Genomic DNA, 17,500 nt, shown 5'->3' on the forward strand with positions numbered 1-17,500 from the left:
CACACACACACACACACACACTCTGCAGTGACATAAACACACATGGACCGTTGGCGTGTGTGTGTTTCCGTTTAGATTGACTGTAAACAGCTTGAGCTCATTTGTGAGGAAATGAACCGACACATGAAGCTGCTGGCGTCATGTAAGCTGTCAGCGTATATATTTTTTAAAAAGTTCTATTGTTAATGCGCATGCTCAGTCATATTCGCCTGCTGTCATCAGTTCTCATCACCTGGGCTCTCTTTTAACCGTTGCTTACGCACAATAAGGGGGGCTGAACGTTGCGTAGGCTACGCATCGGTAAACATGCGTACATTTTGGACGCAGGCTAAATGAGCGACAGGTGGTGAAATGAAGCCAGATTGTAAATTGATCACTGTCACACTAAATATCAGACCAAACGTGTTATTTGTGCTCGTGCCAGCATGGAGCACCGTGCACTCTGTAAACATATAAGCAAATATTTAATAACAGTCTGCTTCACGTCTCACCGTCACTGACGCTGTTTCTGACTCTGTATGAGCGCATTACCAACATTTACCTCCAGAGGGCAGTGACACACACTCAGCTCCATGTAAAACACAGTGTCTCTCTCTCTCTCTCTCTCTCTCTCTCTCTCCTCCTGCTCTGCTCCTCACAGAGTCTGGACTCAGGAGCTGCTCAGAAGCTCCAATATCACCTGTCTGTCTGTTGTCTGTCTGTCTACCTGCCCTTCAGCACCGACATGAAGAAAAGGCAACGATTTTGGTTTCTGCTCTTGGTAAGACTGAACACCCAGCATCTAAAAGGGTTGATCAATTAATTAAAAGTAGAATTTAATGGGGTTGTAACTGTGAAATTACTATGGGCTGTTTGTATTGGAGGGAGCTGATTAAAAAAGATCTGAATGACCACTTTTCAGGTTATTGTTTGCAAATATTACTCAGTGTCAGTGTCAGTGTTGCATGTTTGCATTTAAGTGTTTCCCTGAATAATTGTGATGTCTCACAAATGTGTGAAAACAGCTCACTAATGCAGTTTGTTTTCTTGGTGTTTCTAAACTATGTGGGATTTTAAACACTTCAGATGCGTCAGTGGAAGTGGAAGTTCTGTTTTTAGATGTGCAGGTGATTTTTCTGTCATCCCCTCATTCCTCTTTTTGGTTTTCTGATGTAAACATTCAGATTTAAAAAACATGTTCGTCTGCCCAGATGTTTCTGTTTCCTGGATTATTAGTGAAGTCCTTGCTTCTTCTTCTTTTGTCAGTCGATCACTGGTGTGTGTGTGTGCGTGTGTGTTGTGGTTTCCAGGTGTCTGTTTGTTGCGTGGCTCCGACGTGTTGTTGGCACGACCTGGACAACAGCGAGTACGACTGCTGGCCCCTCGACCAACCCAACGAATACAACATGATTGAATGTGGAGGTGAGAACGTGTAAATGGTACGGGCTGCTCTGATGTCAGATTTAACCGTGTGTCTCTCGGCCAGTTTTTTTCATGTCTTTCATAATAACCAATAGTTATGAGTCCAACAGTATCAAGAGATGGACTAAGCCTTCATCCATTTTGTTTTGGAATAATGGGAACATTTTCCGACTGGGAAAATTCACATTCAATTGGAATAACAAAAAAAAGGGGGACTTTGGGTCCCCCCTTGCTGAGTTGACAGACTTGTGTTGTATTATGCAGAAACAAGGTGGACCAAAGTGAATGGTAAAAAAATGTTTTTATTAATTCATAAACTTTTGACTCCTTTGTAGTTCATAATTTAGTGGTAGGTTGTAACACTGAAGACGTGTCTTTGCCTCCTCTTGTAGAAAAGTGAAATATCTTAAATTCTAACAGTGTGTCCCATCTGGTAACATGGAGGAGGCGGGCTTAGACCTATACTGCAGCCAGTCAGCAGGGGGCGATAGAGAGGGTTTGGCTGTCAAGTCTAGCATGGCTTATGGATTAACTTCTTAACTTAAACGTGCTAATGGTTCCATGTGAAGTAGTCTTTGTCTTCAAAAAATAACGTACGGTGATAAAGTGCTAATCTCAAAGGTCTCAGTTTCGTTCTCTTTGGCGCCACCTCTGGTGATACACAGTAATTGCGGGAGCACACTTCCCAGATATCCAGACAGTGCTGCGTGTGTGACGTCCACGGTCGGCTCCGGTTGTAACTCTTGATTTTCCTGGCTGACGGTCGCTTTCCTTTTCAGACTGTTTGCTTCATCTGAGCGTCGAGTTTGTTTCTTGTTCTTTGGATTTTCACTTCTTGTTGAAGTTGTATCTGTAGTCATCCATCTAAATCTGTGTCTCTCGCCCAGGTCTGGAGATGGCCTGGGTGGTCCGTCCTCCAGAGACAGTGAAGACCGATGAGGTGTTCAGCGTCACGTACACTGTTACAGCAAAGGACTCCTTCTACCAATGGGCCATCGATAACCACATCTTCACACACAGGTTAATACGTTAAACTAAAATACAGTACACTGGTTAAACTGGATTCCAAACAGACAGAGTGTCTTTTGCCTTTTGAAACTAATTACTAACAGGTGGATTTATTCTGGTCTGAACTGGTCTCATGTGTTTATGTGCACAGTTCAATAGTAGACGCTGGAGCAGCTCGGAGGTTTTGTGAACAGCTCGACTGTCCAGCGAACTGGAAAGACGCTGACGGAGAAAACTGCTGCATCCATCATGCTAACATCCACTCCTGTCCACTGGGATACATGGTGCATACTTTAATTCGTCCTTTTTACACGGTCTATTTGCAGATACTCAGTTTTCATCTGCAGAAAAGTGCCAATCTTTGATCAAATTACATCGTAAAGACTTAATAAGAATAAACATCAGTTCTTACCTTTCAGGCATCAGAGAGCATCTGTGGTCCCTGGATTCCTGACGATGGAAAAATCTTCACACACACCATCTCTACTTCTGGAAAGATGACCCAAACCAACTGGACTGCCAAGGTAACACATCTGCATGTGAAGTTATCCGTAGGAATTAAAGACAGATCCCCGGCTTGTGTGACTGGAGGTGCAATAGAGCCATGTTGGGACGAACTCCTCCTCCCTTCACTTCAGTTGCGTGTTTCTAAGTGACCTGCTAAACACAGTTCCCTATCTTTCAGGTGGTTCTGGTCCATGCTGGCTTAACCTCACTCATCGCTCACATACGAGTTGGTCGCATGCAGGTTGCTCTTGAGGCCAAGAGCACTGTGCAGCCTGCTGTAGGTAGGTTACCTTGGTATATGTTTCCTGCTTGCATGCAGTTTTACATACATGAGATCACAGGAAATGAGGGGGGGGGACTTTCAACAAAGGTCTCTGGCTAGCTTTTGAACTAGTGACTTCATGGTGGGACACCAGGGTGCCCCAAGACCCCAAATTTGCAAAGAACCTTGCTGGAAAGGGGGGCAGTCTTTTTTATTATCATGTTCCATTCAAGTATACTATAAGGCCAGAAATGTTCCGTTTAGGTTTCAATGGCCACCATGTTTGGGTCTGAGGTGAAGTATCGGTGATTTACGGCTGGGTTTAATGTGGTTCTTGTTACTCTCTGTCCTAAACATTGTGTTGACAGTAGTGAAAACGTAAACAAGCAGTGACTTAATCCTCTTTTCTCGCTTTAAGTGTGTGGTGATGGTGTCTGCGAGGGGGCGGAGCTTTGTTCCACCTGTCCAGCGGACTGTGGCGAATGCCCCATGACAGCTGCCACCAAGCTAGCCATTGGCCTGCCGCTCAGCCTGCTATGTCTCTGCATCATACTGACTGCTGTGGTGAGCACTTACATAACACATCCATGCTGAATTAAACATTATATATATATATATACATATATATATATATATGATAAAAATTAATCAATAAATCCATACTGATAGTGGCTGAGGTACCAGAAACAGAAGCTGTTGTGGGACGAGAGCTGGATCATCGACTTCGCTATGATAAAACAAGGTACCGGAACAATCCAGATCAGACCGGTTTTAACTGCTTTAGACTAGTTTAGTCAGCTCTGGTGAGGGACTTGCCAGTAACTGGTCAATAATGGTTTGAAAGTCTAATGAACAGATGTGAATTTGAAATGAACTGGACTGCAACAGATTTGAAATAGTTTGAAATGACAGGTCTTGGATTGGTCCAAAACAGAAGACCCTGAGCTGGTATTAAGAGACCTCAAAAGGTCAGTACAGGTCCAGAGTTGGTCCAGGTAGTCTAACATTTTTCAGATAAAGATTGGTTGAAACTGGTCCAAAACCAGTCACAATTAGTCACAATATAAAAAAGGTCAAATAAAGAAGGTATCCGACATTTCATTTGCTTTCTGATGGCTATTCTGATAATTTCATAATGCTCTTATTGACCCTTGACCTCCATGGCAGCAGTAAGTGTACCCTCTCTCTCTCTCTGTCTCTCTCTGTAGATCAGGAGGCTCGTATGACCATGGGCAGTATTATGAGTGTACCGGTGGGGAACAGCGACAGTAACACCAGCTGTGTGACTGCACTCAGCTCCTATACGGGGCAACCGGGGACCCAAAAACCGCTGTTCACCAGCACTGGAATATAGTAGGCCACCCAACAGTCTGTCTATTAAAGTTTAACCATGCTGACAAGACAGCAAACGTTTTGATGATCGAGTCTCATGGTACTGACCAAAATGGTTCTTATTTCAAAACTATCCTTGTGGTTTTTCAGAACAAAACTTCTCGAAGGTGAATTTCAAAAACTTTGATTTCAATGTGGAACTACTTGATCAGAAAACAACATCATGAATCTCACCAGACATTCACATCCAGATTTCTGTACTTGACAGTTGCCAGAAAGTATTCAAGTGTGACTCCAGCCCTTGGTGTTACCTGATATGGAGGTGTATTATAAGCATCCCTGGTTGTTGGGTATTTCTATGCTTTCCAAATCATACCTTAAACTTTCATCTACCAGACTAAAATCAAAAGTGCTTTTGGAGCGCTCATGTTGCAATCAGACAGGATGGATAGTGATCCACTTTCACATATACAAATTCAGCAAAAATCATGGAGAAGCCATGACTGATGCTAATATGCTACAACATGAGGTCAAGATACTTCAGAGCGAGTTGACATTTTTGGTTCAACTTTGGCAAAAAATCTGCACGTACAGTAGAGTTCTCCTGTCGGGATCGGCCTCGGAGACCAGAACGCGGGATTTGATATCAGCAAGTTCACCAGTCAATGCATAGATCTGATACCATGATTTAAAGACGACTTGTTTCAGGTAAATTATCCTGTGAGGATAACAAAAAAAAAAGTACTGCTGGCCAAGAAATAAATGTGGTAAAAAGCTAGCACTTAAAAGGTCAATATGTTTTTTATGCTGGTGTCTGAAGGATACGTGGTATCTGTTGATACTCAAGTCTAGGTGTCTGAAAAGGTATTGGGAGGAAAAAGTAGTATTGGAACATCTCTAACTGACATAAGGGTTTATGAATCCACTTCATAAGTGTACGAGGCAAGAGGACAAAAAAGAACTGTCTCTGTGAAGATTCATTATGAGGCATCTTTCAGTTTCTGCATGTGGTCACTGGTCGCATGGCCTGTTTGGGGAGGATGACCTCAGGTCACACTCGTTCAGAGTTCATATTTGTGCAAATAACACAAGGCCAAAATTTACTGTAAATGTTGAGGGGTTTCAAAACACTGGAGAATGACGGGAAACAAGGTCACCGGTCCAATTTGGGACAGTGCAGATGAAAGTCATAACAGTTACTCTGGGCCACTAGGAAGGCCCAGACTGATCAACACGCTGGCTGTCTCCGAAGTTTTTCCATGATGGAGACACAACTGTCTGTTCGAAACATCCTGTATTAACAATATCTGTCTTCTCCAGTGATGGCAGGACGGTGGCCATCAAGAGGATTCATACTAAGACTTTTTCTTTGTCTAAAACCATCAGACAGGAAGTCAAACAAGTCAGGTAAGACCAACACTCATAACCCTTCATCTTACATCACCATATTTCAGTGCGGTATTTTCACTCTCACTTTCTTTGTTTCCAGGGAGCTCGATCACCCCAACCTGTGCAAGTTTATTGGGGGGTGTGTTGAGGTTCCTAACGTTGCCATAGTGACAGAGTACTGCCCAAAAGGAAGCCTTAATGATGTTCTACTCAACGAGGAGGTCCCACTTAACTGGGGCTTTAGGTAGAAAAATAAACATTTACATTATTAAAGATATGACAGCCTGTTGATATTTTGAAAATTACAGATTTACGTGAAATGAGGTGTCAGTGTGACGGGGTTTGGCCCAATAATAAAAAAACTAAACATACATGTGGGTAAGACAGCTGAATAATTCCCTGTTGTGTGTCCATCAGATTTTCCTTCGCTACAGACATTGCGAGAGGGATTTCATACCTCCACCAACACAAGATCTGTCATGGCCGCCTGAAGTCTCTAAACTGCGTGTTAGACGACCGCTGGGTCTGCAAAATAACAGGTACATGAATGTGTGCCGCAGTATACAGAAACGTGTTCATCTTCAAGGCTTGTTACATTTCCATTTTCGTCGTCTAAACAGGAATGTTGAGTTGCAGGTGATCATATTTACACAACTTTTTTTGTACACAACAGTGGAACATTAAGTAAGCAGAGATTCATTTATATGCAGACGATACAGTGTTCTCGCATGTGAATATTTTCAAGCTAGCTTTAACCAAGTGTAAGACCAGTTTTCAACAAAACAAAAACGTCCTCTTTCCTTTGCATCATCTGACTTTTAAATCTCTGTCGCATCTTAAGTCTGAGACTCAGTAGACAGTTTAACTTTCTGATTTTGATTGACAAGTGGTCCGTCCTTTCAGATTATGGGCTGAGGATGTATCGCAGGGATGATGGGGTGGAGCCACTTTCCACCTATCAGCAGAGACTCTTAGACGTTTACTTGCCACCTGAGTTTCATAACACTAACATGGAGCCTACACTGTCTGGAGACGTGTTCAGGTATCAAACACGCAATTACTTGTTTTTGTTACTTAGAGGGACATTAGGTTGACTAACCCTACACAATCAATACACTGGAAGCTTATCCCAAACCCTAACCCTTAACTACAGACTGTATGTGAGTTGTGGATGCAGCTTTTTGGTTTCCTAAGTAAAGCCATTGTAGAGATGCCTTAAACATGCTTTCTTCCTATCGGCCAGCAGGGGGCGACTTCACTGCTCCTCATCCTCTCCTGAGTTATTCCCTCAGTAAACATGTTCCTAATGACTTTATGGTCTCAGTCTCTAGTTTCAAGTCTTCTTCAACACAGCATGATGTTCATTTAGTCACCGATGCTCCCATTGAGAGTCACACAGACCAGGAAGAGGGGAGGGGTTAGGGCGGGGCTACCTGTGGTAGACAAGGTGCTAGAACTTCTGTGTTAAGAAGAATACAAGGTATACAACTGGACGAAATGTTTTTCGTGGATAGGGGCAAAAAAAAAAAGTGCACATAACAAAACAATAAACAAACAAAACACATAAGACAAACGTAAGGAATGTGTGTTTCGGTGGGAGGGGGTTGTTAAATACAGACTGAAAAAAACTGACTACTACTGACTGTTACTACTACGCCCTCAACACACCTGGTGTGGACCTGTTCTGTGGATGAGCCCTCACAATGTGAGTGTGTCAAAAGGCTAAAAATATGCTTGAGTGACACACACACACATTGAATCCAGTTGATAACATCGCTATGTTTTCCCAGTTATTCCATCATTCTGCTGGAGATTGCCACTCGCAGTGACCCTGTCCCTGTAAGTCATCGTCTGATTGGTTGTCCTGCCACTGTATTGTGAACCCAGCTGCTTGATGTGTCTTCCTAATTGTGTATTTTGGTTTGTGTGGCTCTTTTACGTTACGTTGTGTGTGTGGAGTGTGATCACTGGTTAAATGAAGGAGAAACAGTTAAATAAAAACTGTTTGCAGGCAGAGGAGTCTAATCTGGAGAGTTCCTGGTGTCCTCCTCTACCCGAGCTGATCTCCAGTAAAGCCGACTGCACCTGCCCCTGTCCTGCCGACTACGTAGAGGTGAGTACACACCGGCCAAATCTGCTTTAGACAACCAGAATTCAACTCAAATAATGGATGGGAATTATTTTTAAATGTTTAATCTGTTTTGTTGTTCCAGTTCTAACCAGTTGTTTTTTGTGTTGTTTAAACAAGGACTTGTTCTAATCTGCATGACGTACAAATAAAGTGTAAATGATTGATGGCTTAATCGATTATAGAATCATTGAATCCTGCTCATTCACTCACTGTATTTGTCTGTATGTTACGTTAGGTCGTGTTGAACACTTCTTGGATTTGGAAAATGACACATTTGTAGATATTTTGTTTATTTGTTTCTTAAACTGATTTATAAATAGAAATAAACATGTATTAATCACATTTGATGGCAAACATAAGATCTTTTCCAACTGTTTTGTTTGGCTGTATTTGTGTTTTAGGATGATTGAAGAACAACTTCAACCTATTTAAACAAACTTTATACATCAAGTATAAAAGGAGAAAATGATTTATTCCTGTAAGAAAAACAACTTAGTGACACACTCAGTCAGAAGAAATCTGCCTCCTACCTTTCATGCCATCTGTTGTCCCATTTGTGTTTCCGTAGCTGATCAGGCGCTGTCGCTCCCATAACCCCGCCCACCGACCCACCTTTGAACAAATCAGGAAGTTTGTCCACCGAATCAATCCGATCAAAGTCAGCCCTGTGGACATGATGATGAACCTGGTAATAACCTGCATCGTACCCAGAGTACACATCAGATTAACGTCACATATAATCACTTTATTTCATGTTGTTTTTCACTTTGCGTTGTCAGCTAGCTAAAGCTTGTGCAGATTGATTTACGGCTATGTTTTAAACTCTCTTAAAGAAGGATATCATTTTAAGAGTGTAATATAAAGTAACAACTGTCTGTGTTTCAGATGGAGAAGTACAGTAAACATCTGGAGGTGTTAGTGGCTGAGCGGACTCAAGATCTGATGCACGAGAAACAGAGGACCGACAGGCTGCTTTACAGTACGACACACCTGTTGGAGTACTGATGTGACGTTTCTGTCACACTCTGGACTGAAAGCTGAAATGTTGTTGCTTTAATAATAGATTTTTCTGGTTTTGAGTTGCAGGTGATATAACATTTATTTTATACACAACAATAAAGCAAGCAGAGAATTGTTCATTTTATGCAGATGATACAGTTTTCTATTAAACGGCCCTGTTTAAATAAAACAATCTCCACACCAGTTAATTTCATTGACGAAAATTATGACAAAAAATATTCATCAACGACCTTTTTTCCACGACAAAGACGAGACGTTGACGAGCTAAAAATAGATGTTTGATCATAAAAAATCTGACGACGCGTATGTTTTGTTTTCGTTAACGAGACGAGTCTAAAACACTCTCAGAAAAACGGGCATTAACGTGTCATTTGATGCACTAAAAGGAGCGATCATCAGCTGTCTGCTTCAGTCGGACTGTTTAAATGAGAAGCGATGATGAATATATAAAAAGTTATAACAGTAAAAACCAACACTAGCAGCTACGCTAACTGTACAGCTTCATTCTGTGGCTTTACATGCATAACGTTACGTTCAGGAAGTTTCTGTAAACATATAACCTCTGAGGATCTTTAATACCCGTGCAGAAACAATGTAAGGTCGGATAAAAGGACTAAACAGCAGATCGAACTTGTATTAGGCTGACTTCCTTTAAAAAGAGAAAACGACTAAAAGGGTAAAAATGTGACTAAAACTACTCAACATCCAAAGACTAACTCTAAAATAGCTGCCAAAGTTAACGCTGCTCCTGGCGGCCTCCACTAACTAATTTTCTTCTCCATGTAACGTTACGCACAAGAAACATTTCACACACGTCTCACATAAGACTGGACCGGACATTAGCTGGTTAGCCGACGTTCTTTTTTTGTTCTGGATTACTGTGAAAACTTGAATATGCATTAGCCTAACTACTATGAATGCTTGATTCGTTTAGCTCACGTTCAGTGTGCAAATAAAAAGTGAAAACTCTGATATAATTTATTTAACAGATTTTGTTTTTGACAGATTTACATTTTCTGCCTTCGGAGGTAACGACTTCATGTGTGTGTTAACTCCTCAAAGCTGCCAAATGTCTTTGTAAAATAAATAGTGTGCAGACTCTTCCTGCTAAACGACGGTTTAACTGATTAAAAACATTTGCATGTTTGTGTTACAGGTATGCTACCTAAACAGGTGGCTGATGACCTGCGGCAGGGGAAACCAATGCAGGCTCAGAGTTACGTCAGTGCCACCGTCTTCTTCAGGTAGAGAGACAGGATCCAACTGAGAGTGTCTTTAATAAACACACACTTAAGTAAATAAGGACCAATGAAGAGTACTTTGTGTTCAACGAGATCAAAGCAACATGTGTTTTAAGATTCAGTTTTAGTTTGATTAAAGAACATAAAAGGAGTTTGTAAACATAATGACTTTTAAGATACTACAATACATGTATATAGGATGTGGACAGAATGTCCAGCAGGGGGCGACTCCAAAACAAAGTCAGATAATATAGAAGTCTATGAGAAAATGCCCCTACTTCTCTCTTAGTTTATGATCTCAATCCCTAGTTCTTCAATACAGCAAGATGTTCATTCTTCATGTTTGGTTCATCTCGTTGCTCACATTGCATCCTGAAAAATGTCTGGTTCAGTGTATGTAGGTAATAAGCGACACTAGTCAGTATATTTTGGGTTTTTTTTACAAGCCAAAACTTGGATCCCAAATTAAGGCAACGTTCACTGTGGTTGCACCTTGCTAACCAAGGTAGCACGAGCATTAGCAGAAGCTAAAGTTGTCTCCAGCTGCACCCTCTCATCCAGGTGTGATCGCTTCTGGCTCCAAAAAAACTAGATGGCGAAGGCCAAAATGCCAAACTTGAGGCTTCAGTACAGCAGTCCACAGGCCAATGGATGACATAAAGTAGCAACAAGTCCACTTCCTGTTTCCTGTCTTTTCTATGAAGTACTGAATATTTTCTGGACGTTTACTTATTTGTAAATATCTACTTCTTCTTTGTTATAATGTCAGTGTCCAGTGAAACTACGTTACTGTGGAGTAAGGAAAACGTATAGTATGATGTCTAAAGATTGTGTGTGTGTGTGTGTGTGTGTAGTGACATCGTGGGCTTTACACAGCTGTCCAGCAGCAGCACTCCTTACCAGGTCGTAGACTTCCTGAACAAACTCTACACAACGTTTGATGACATCATTGACAACTACGACGTTTACAAGGTGGAAACAATTGGAGATGCCTGTGAGTGACACACACACACACACACACACACACACACATACACACACGCACACACACAATCCTGTGATACATTTTCGTCGTAGTCACATACATGGATCTTATCGTACTTATGCAGGTGTTTCCATTATTAAGTCTGCACTTAAGGTATAAATGGGATGGACTTAATATTAAAGCTCCTCTGAAACAAAAATACGACATGATTAACTTGCAGGGACAAATGTTGTCTGTATCCCTGTGTGGCTGTGTAGACATGGTGGTGTCTGGAGTGCCCCAGGAAAACGGGATCGTACACGCCTCAGAGATCGCTAGCATGGCTCTGGACCTGGTCGGCGTCTGTGGCACATTCAGGATCCCCCACAAACCCAACACACAGCTGCAGATACGAGCGGGGATACACTCCGGTACACACACACACACACACACACGTATTAAACAGATCTTCTCAGAATCTAAAGTGATTACTAAACTTGCATGAGTCCCTTTAGGTCCTGTGGTAGCGGGGGTCGTAGGGACGAAGATGCCTCGTTACTGCTTGTTTGGAGACACAGTGAACACGGCGTCGAGGATGGAGTCCACCAGCCTGGGTAACACTCTGCAGCTTATACAAGCCTCTTTCACAGATGCTCTGCAAGTTCCCCACATTGTCCGGGTGGGTTACATGTGCCGTGTAATGCAAACGGCCGACTTTCTGCAGACTTTTTCTTGCAGCCCCCTGGTAAAACGTTTGCAAGAAGTCAGGGTGAGCCGATGTGTGAAGGCAGCAGGTAATACTCAGGAACACTGACCACCAGCGAGTGGGCGAGGTGATTACGTTTATATCGTGTGGCTGGTGTGAAACCAGAAGAGCGACACATGACAGGATGATTAAAAGCATCCGAGGTTGAAGAAGGAGGATCGTTTAAAAGACGACAGCAGAGACGTCTGCAGACTGGAGAGAGGAAGAGATGCAGGAGCTTCTGGCTGTGAGGGCCGACGAGGAAAGTGTTCACCAGTTGTGGGGACCGCAGGGTACTTTTTACATCATGTTCTGCCTCATGATCACAAACTGACAGGTTCAGAGAACAATACAACTGCGAGGTTGATGCAATGCCCATCTCAGCCTATCCCATCTTACAACGTCCATATATGCTGATTGGTTACGTCTGAATTGAATTTCCTGTCAACATAAAGGTCCTTTCAGACCAAGAAGTGTTGCAGCCTCCTTTGTTTCCAACATAAACACAACAGTGGCCTGAATTTTCAACAAGCCACTTCAGCTCATTGCATGAGCATGACGACCACAGAAACCACGCAACTTCTTTGAGGATTGACTATCGGCTCTTGTCCAGGAAACACTTAAGATAGCTATATATTAACTGTATATATATAAATGTGAGACTGACAGACAGGTTGGTGCAGCGTAAGCAGTAATGCGGGCGTTGCACCGGACCGTCGTGGTGAAGAGGGAGCTGAGCCTGAAAGCAAAGCTCTTGATTAACCAGCTGATCTACGTTCATTCCCTCACCTGTGGTCATGAGCTTTGTCATGTAGTGACCAAAAGAATGAGATTGTGGATACAAGTGAGTTTCCTCTGCAGGGTGTCTGGGCTCAGCCTTAGAGAGAGGGTAAGGAGCTCAGACATCCTTTGCATTGAAAGGAGCCAGTTGAGGTGGTTGGGGCACCTGATTAGGACGCCTCCTGGGCACCTCCCTGTGAAGGTTTTCCGGGCACGTCCAACTGGAATAAGAGTCACGGGCAGACCCGGAGCTCGCTGGAGGGATTATATATCCCACCTGACCTTGGATCACCTGGGAAGAATCCCCCAGGAGGAACTGGAAACATTGTTGGTGAGAGGGACGCATGGGTCACCTTGCTTAGTCTGCTGCCACCCTGACCCGACCCGGATAAGCGGAAGATGATGGATGGATATAAACTGTGTGAGAATGTTAACCTATTGTTTTGGATACACAAGGAGATATAATAAGATAGCAGCAACTTGTAACGTTTGGTAGAGATCGTTGGTATCACCAGCTGTATCTCTGAAGTGGCAGAGCTACATCCTGCAGAACAAAAAACACTTCTTTAAGTGTGTATTTACATCCTGCCAAATGTCTCCAACACCATTTGGTCACCTGTCTTCACCAGATGATATAACAGAGGATGGAAGTCAGACTGTTTCTTCTTCTTTACAATGAACATAAAGTGAACAATTATGATTTAACCTTACTTCACATGACATGTTAAATATCCACTGTCACAGACTAAAATCTCATAAAGTGCTGGTGGACATAACTGTCCTTTCATGATCCTGTCGTTCCAGCCCTGAAGATCCAGTGCAGCTCCAGTACCTTTTACCTGCTGGAGGAGATCAGCGGCTATGTGCTGGAGTGCAGAGGGACGCTGCAGGTTAAGGTGAGCCCGCCCCCTCTCAATCAGCATCTGTGTGGTTCCAGATGTTGAAAGAGTGTAATGTGGATGAAAATGATCCAGATTTGTAAATCCCATTTTTTACTCTCCAGGATCAGATAATCCATCCTCCTGTTGTCCTGGATTTTCCAAGTAAAACATGGATTGACCTGATCCAGATACAGACTTTTAAGGATTACCAAATCTGGATTATCAGAACTCTAAATGTGACTACATACCACATACTGTGTCCACAGGGGGCGCAAAAATCCACACAATCAAAGTTCCTCACTGCTGCTTTAAATTAAATAGTTAATGTTTGCTATTGATGCTGTTTGGTGGATTATTTGATGGGGCCGAAATCAGGATCAGAAGTTTGAACACAAACTGGGTAAAACCCAAACTGGATTCCCTGATACCATCTGATTTTAAAGATCCTTTTCTTCTGTAACATTTGATCAAGTCTGATCAGATCACTTTTGAAAAACTGGGCCCTGGTCGTGTCTTTACAGGGGAAAGGAGACATGGTGACCTTCTGGTTGGAGGGGAAGAAAAAGTCTCTGGTCCCAAAGGACGTCAGCACGGACCCCAAGACGACCAAACACACCACCATGAGGACAGAGGCGGAGGCGGAGGAGAAACAGGAGGAGCTGTACTCCTCCATGCCGGGGGTTCTGAACGACGACCTCCTCCTGGCCTGATCCTCGATTTATTCAGCCCGTCTTAAGTTGTCGTCAGTTTTTGTTCACAGTAAGCCTTTAAAGTAATGTACTTTTAAATACTTAACCAATACTTCTGATACTACTTTTTACAGTGTAGTATTAATATATGTACCAAATACTTTTACCACAGCCTTCAGCAGCATGTCGTGGGTTGTTTATGTAGTTTGCTATCTGATAGCACGCTGCACATTAAATTGACAAGATGTAAATGAGTCAGAGTTAGCAAGAATGCTGATTAATATCCAGAGTCAGGTAACAAACGCAGAAATAGAGCATGTGGATGAACTGCAATTCACAGAAGGTTAGCAGTTAGCTTAGCATAATTGCTCTGTTTTTACAGCTAATGATTGGGAAAATACTTCTCTGTAAAGCTTGTGCTGAATGTTTGGTGCAGACTTTGGTTATAGATCCACAGTTGTTTGTATAGACGCGTTTAGATATCTGTTTAGCACTACCATTTTAACAAACTGCACTGTGTCTAAGGCTTACTCTAATTGTGATGACATATCTTTGCTGTTTGAAGAACAAAAAACAAAGTAGCGTTCATGTAGGATAATGACACTGAGACAAACATTAAAATCTGCTTACATGTTAATGATCATTGAACAAATATATTCAAATGTAAATCTGCCTTTTCCGGATTCTTAATTTTGGCACTGGTGCACCCAGATTCTCTCCTGGCACGGTCGTGTTGTCTGAATATTCATGTCACATCGTGGAGCAGATGGACGGCTCGATGAGGCAGAATCGAGGGGTTAGTTTACCTGTTAGCAGCCAGAAGAAAAGGACCTGAGAGAGAGGAGAGGATTCTGTTGTTTTAGTCGAGACAAACTGTATCTCTAAAAAACTAAATCATAGATACTTTGATTATATTAATTCAGTGGTATTTACACGTCAACATTAAGTCATCAGTTTATTTGGTTCATAGCAACATGAGAAATTTCCATTTAACAAAAGAATGAACCCTTGTGGTCATAATGGCTCCGCCAGGCTTCCGTAGTTTTCTTTTCAAACTAAACCAGCTGCTCACTTTAACAGAAATCCAAATACACGTCATAAATATAATTGTTCTACTTTTAATAGTTTATTACATTTGCCTGATTATACTGAAGAAATATTCTCAACAGAGCCGAAACATTAAGCCAACACTGCAGGTCCAAACCCTGCAGTTCCTCTGGTGTCCACTTGAGGCTGTCTCCAGCAGTGAGTCAGTCCCCATAGAGCCCCATGTTAAACTTTACAGCAGAAATAAACATGTTTACAGCCTGGTACAAAAAACAGTTTGGGTCTCTATAGCTCATTTCTCTCTTCATGACAACTGTACGGGGAGAATCTTTATACAGCTCACCTGTTTACATTATATTAGGGCTTACAGTCGAGCTGAAACGGCATCTTGAGAGTATCTAGCTTCCGTATCGTGACGTATGTCCGAGTGAAACAGGACGTGCAGGCGGGACATATCATTAGAGGGATTTGATGTGATCGTTGAGAAGTGGGCGTAGACAGACGTTCTCCACAGCGCAGTAGCTAGCTAGCTAACTGAACGAGCATTCTTGGTGCTCTGCGGCTAAATGCTGCAGATTGATTGGTTAAAATTGTTTGGTCCTAGCCTACGTAAGCACACAGGATTTTTTTTTTTACAGGAAGAAAAAATGATCAGATTTTGATATAAGAATACGAAGAAACAGATTTTCTGTATTTTTTTTGGCCTATATTGTCAAATAGATGCACAATGTTACCGGGGACGTGATCTAAAAGGATTAAAATGACATTTTTCATTTCACCTCGACTTTCAAGTGATGCAGCATTAGGGGCGGGGCCTCTTTGAGTGACAGCTGGGAGCTGCTAGCTGTCTGCTAGGTGTCCCCTCAGCTAACTCAGTCACTGAACGTAACCTCTGGGCCGTGTTTGTGCTGTTGGAGCCTTTTGGAGATTTGTTCATGTAAATATCAGACAGATAATCTGTGTGTGCGCTTTATTGGACGAACAGACCGTCCAACACGTCTCACACACTGTTTTTACACTCATCATTTTATTTATGTGTTAGCACTGATTAGCAGCTAGCTGTGTCTGAGCTCACCAAAACTGCCTTGTTAGCTTAGCTCTTTTACTAGCTAACCAGCAAGCCAATGAATGTTTAGCTTTGATAACTCAGTGTTTCGCTCCTCTCTAGCTCCACCCTCTCGTCCAAATATGGCTCACTTCCGGCTCCTAAACAAGACAACAACAACCATAATACCATATTCAAGGCTCAGAACAGCAGACCCCAAACCACACTTCCTATATACAGTCTATGAAGAAGACTGAAGACGAGGACGCTAGCCTGGCTCTGTCCAAAGATTAAGTCCACAGACAGAGCCAGGATAGCTGTTTCCCTCTGTTTCCAGTCTTTATGCTAAGCTAAGCTAAGCAGCTGCTATAAAGCTTCATATTTAAAAGAGGTGAAAAATGTTTAAAGAGAATCCCCAGGAGCTGAAACACATCAGATGTCATTCATTGAGGAGAGGTGGGTTTTATAAATCAGACAGCGTGAGGAGAGAGGCGAGGGAGAGCAGGTTTTTAATTACACGTGAGAGAGGACGTGTGTGTGTGTGTGTGTGTGTCTGTGTGTGTTTGAAGAGCTTTTGCTAATAGAATGAGTACTCACCAAAAGAGCCCCCCTCTCTCTCCATCTCCAATTCTCTGTAAAGCTCGTTCGCCCTCTGTCATTGACCCATTCAGTTGAGAGCATTTACATATGTGAGGACACACACATCAAAGGGTCTCTTCATTATGAAACAACAGTGTGTGAGTGTGTCAGAGCTTCTTTTAGTTACTGCATATATTAGAGCAAACACACACACACATTCCCTTTCATATCTGACTCAAAAAGACTGAAACAGTGAAACCAAACAAGAAAAACACAGAGATAAAACACCACACTCATGTTTGCTCACTAAATATAAAGATCTGGTTAGCTTAGCTTAGCATAAAGACTGGAAACAGGTAGAAACAGCTAGCCTGGCTCCGTCCAAAAGTAAAACTGCTATGGAACAGTGCAGCACAAACGCTCCAAAGTGCTGACAGGGGTTACACCTGGACAGGTCACCTGTCAATCACAGGGCTGAC

At 42.4% G+C, this 17,500-nt stretch overlaps 1 protein-coding gene across 1 annotated transcript in view; it reads left to right on the forward strand.

Moving 5' to 3' along the window:
- Positions 1–14,410, forward strand: part of LOC138600507 (atrial natriuretic peptide receptor 1-like) — a 14,920-nt gene extending 510 nt beyond the window's left edge. The window contains exons 2-23 of the mRNA XM_069671926.1: positions 1,290–1,401; positions 2,289–2,421; positions 2,561–2,693; positions 2,829–2,933; positions 3,095–3,197; positions 3,597–3,742; positions 3,848–3,920; positions 4,387–4,531; positions 5,831–5,917; positions 6,000–6,143; positions 6,317–6,438; positions 6,803–6,941; positions 7,690–7,738; positions 7,911–8,012; positions 8,599–8,718; positions 8,916–9,009; positions 10,207–10,294; positions 11,146–11,285; positions 11,534–11,686; positions 11,771–11,869; positions 13,585–13,676; positions 14,183–14,410. Coding sequence (XP_069528027.1) covers positions 1,290–1,401; positions 2,289–2,421; positions 2,561–2,693; positions 2,829–2,933; positions 3,095–3,197; positions 3,597–3,742; positions 3,848–3,920; positions 4,387–4,531; positions 5,831–5,917; positions 6,000–6,143; positions 6,317–6,438; positions 6,803–6,941; positions 7,690–7,738; positions 7,911–8,012; positions 8,599–8,718; positions 8,916–9,009; positions 10,207–10,294; positions 11,146–11,285; positions 11,534–11,686; positions 11,771–11,869; positions 13,585–13,676; positions 14,183–14,371 — 2,568 coding nt within the window. The 3' untranslated portion in view covers positions 14,372–14,410. The remainder of the gene's footprint in view (positions 1–1,289; positions 1,402–2,288; positions 2,422–2,560; positions 2,694–2,828; positions 2,934–3,094; positions 3,198–3,596; positions 3,743–3,847; positions 3,921–4,386; positions 4,532–5,830; positions 5,918–5,999; positions 6,144–6,316; positions 6,439–6,802; positions 6,942–7,689; positions 7,739–7,910; positions 8,013–8,598; positions 8,719–8,915; positions 9,010–10,206; positions 10,295–11,145; positions 11,286–11,533; positions 11,687–11,770; positions 11,870–13,584; positions 13,677–14,182) is intronic.
- Positions 14,411–17,500: the final 3,090 nt, after the last annotated feature.

The sequence above is a fragment of the Semicossyphus pulcher genome, unplaced genomic scaffold (genome assembly GCF_022749685.1).
Source record: "Semicossyphus pulcher isolate SPU_LCO1_2020_fin unplaced genomic scaffold, fSemPul1.0.p SCAF_21, whole genome shotgun sequence".
Classification (NCBI taxonomy): domain Eukaryota; kingdom Metazoa; phylum Chordata; class Actinopteri; order Labriformes; family Labridae; genus Semicossyphus; species Semicossyphus pulcher.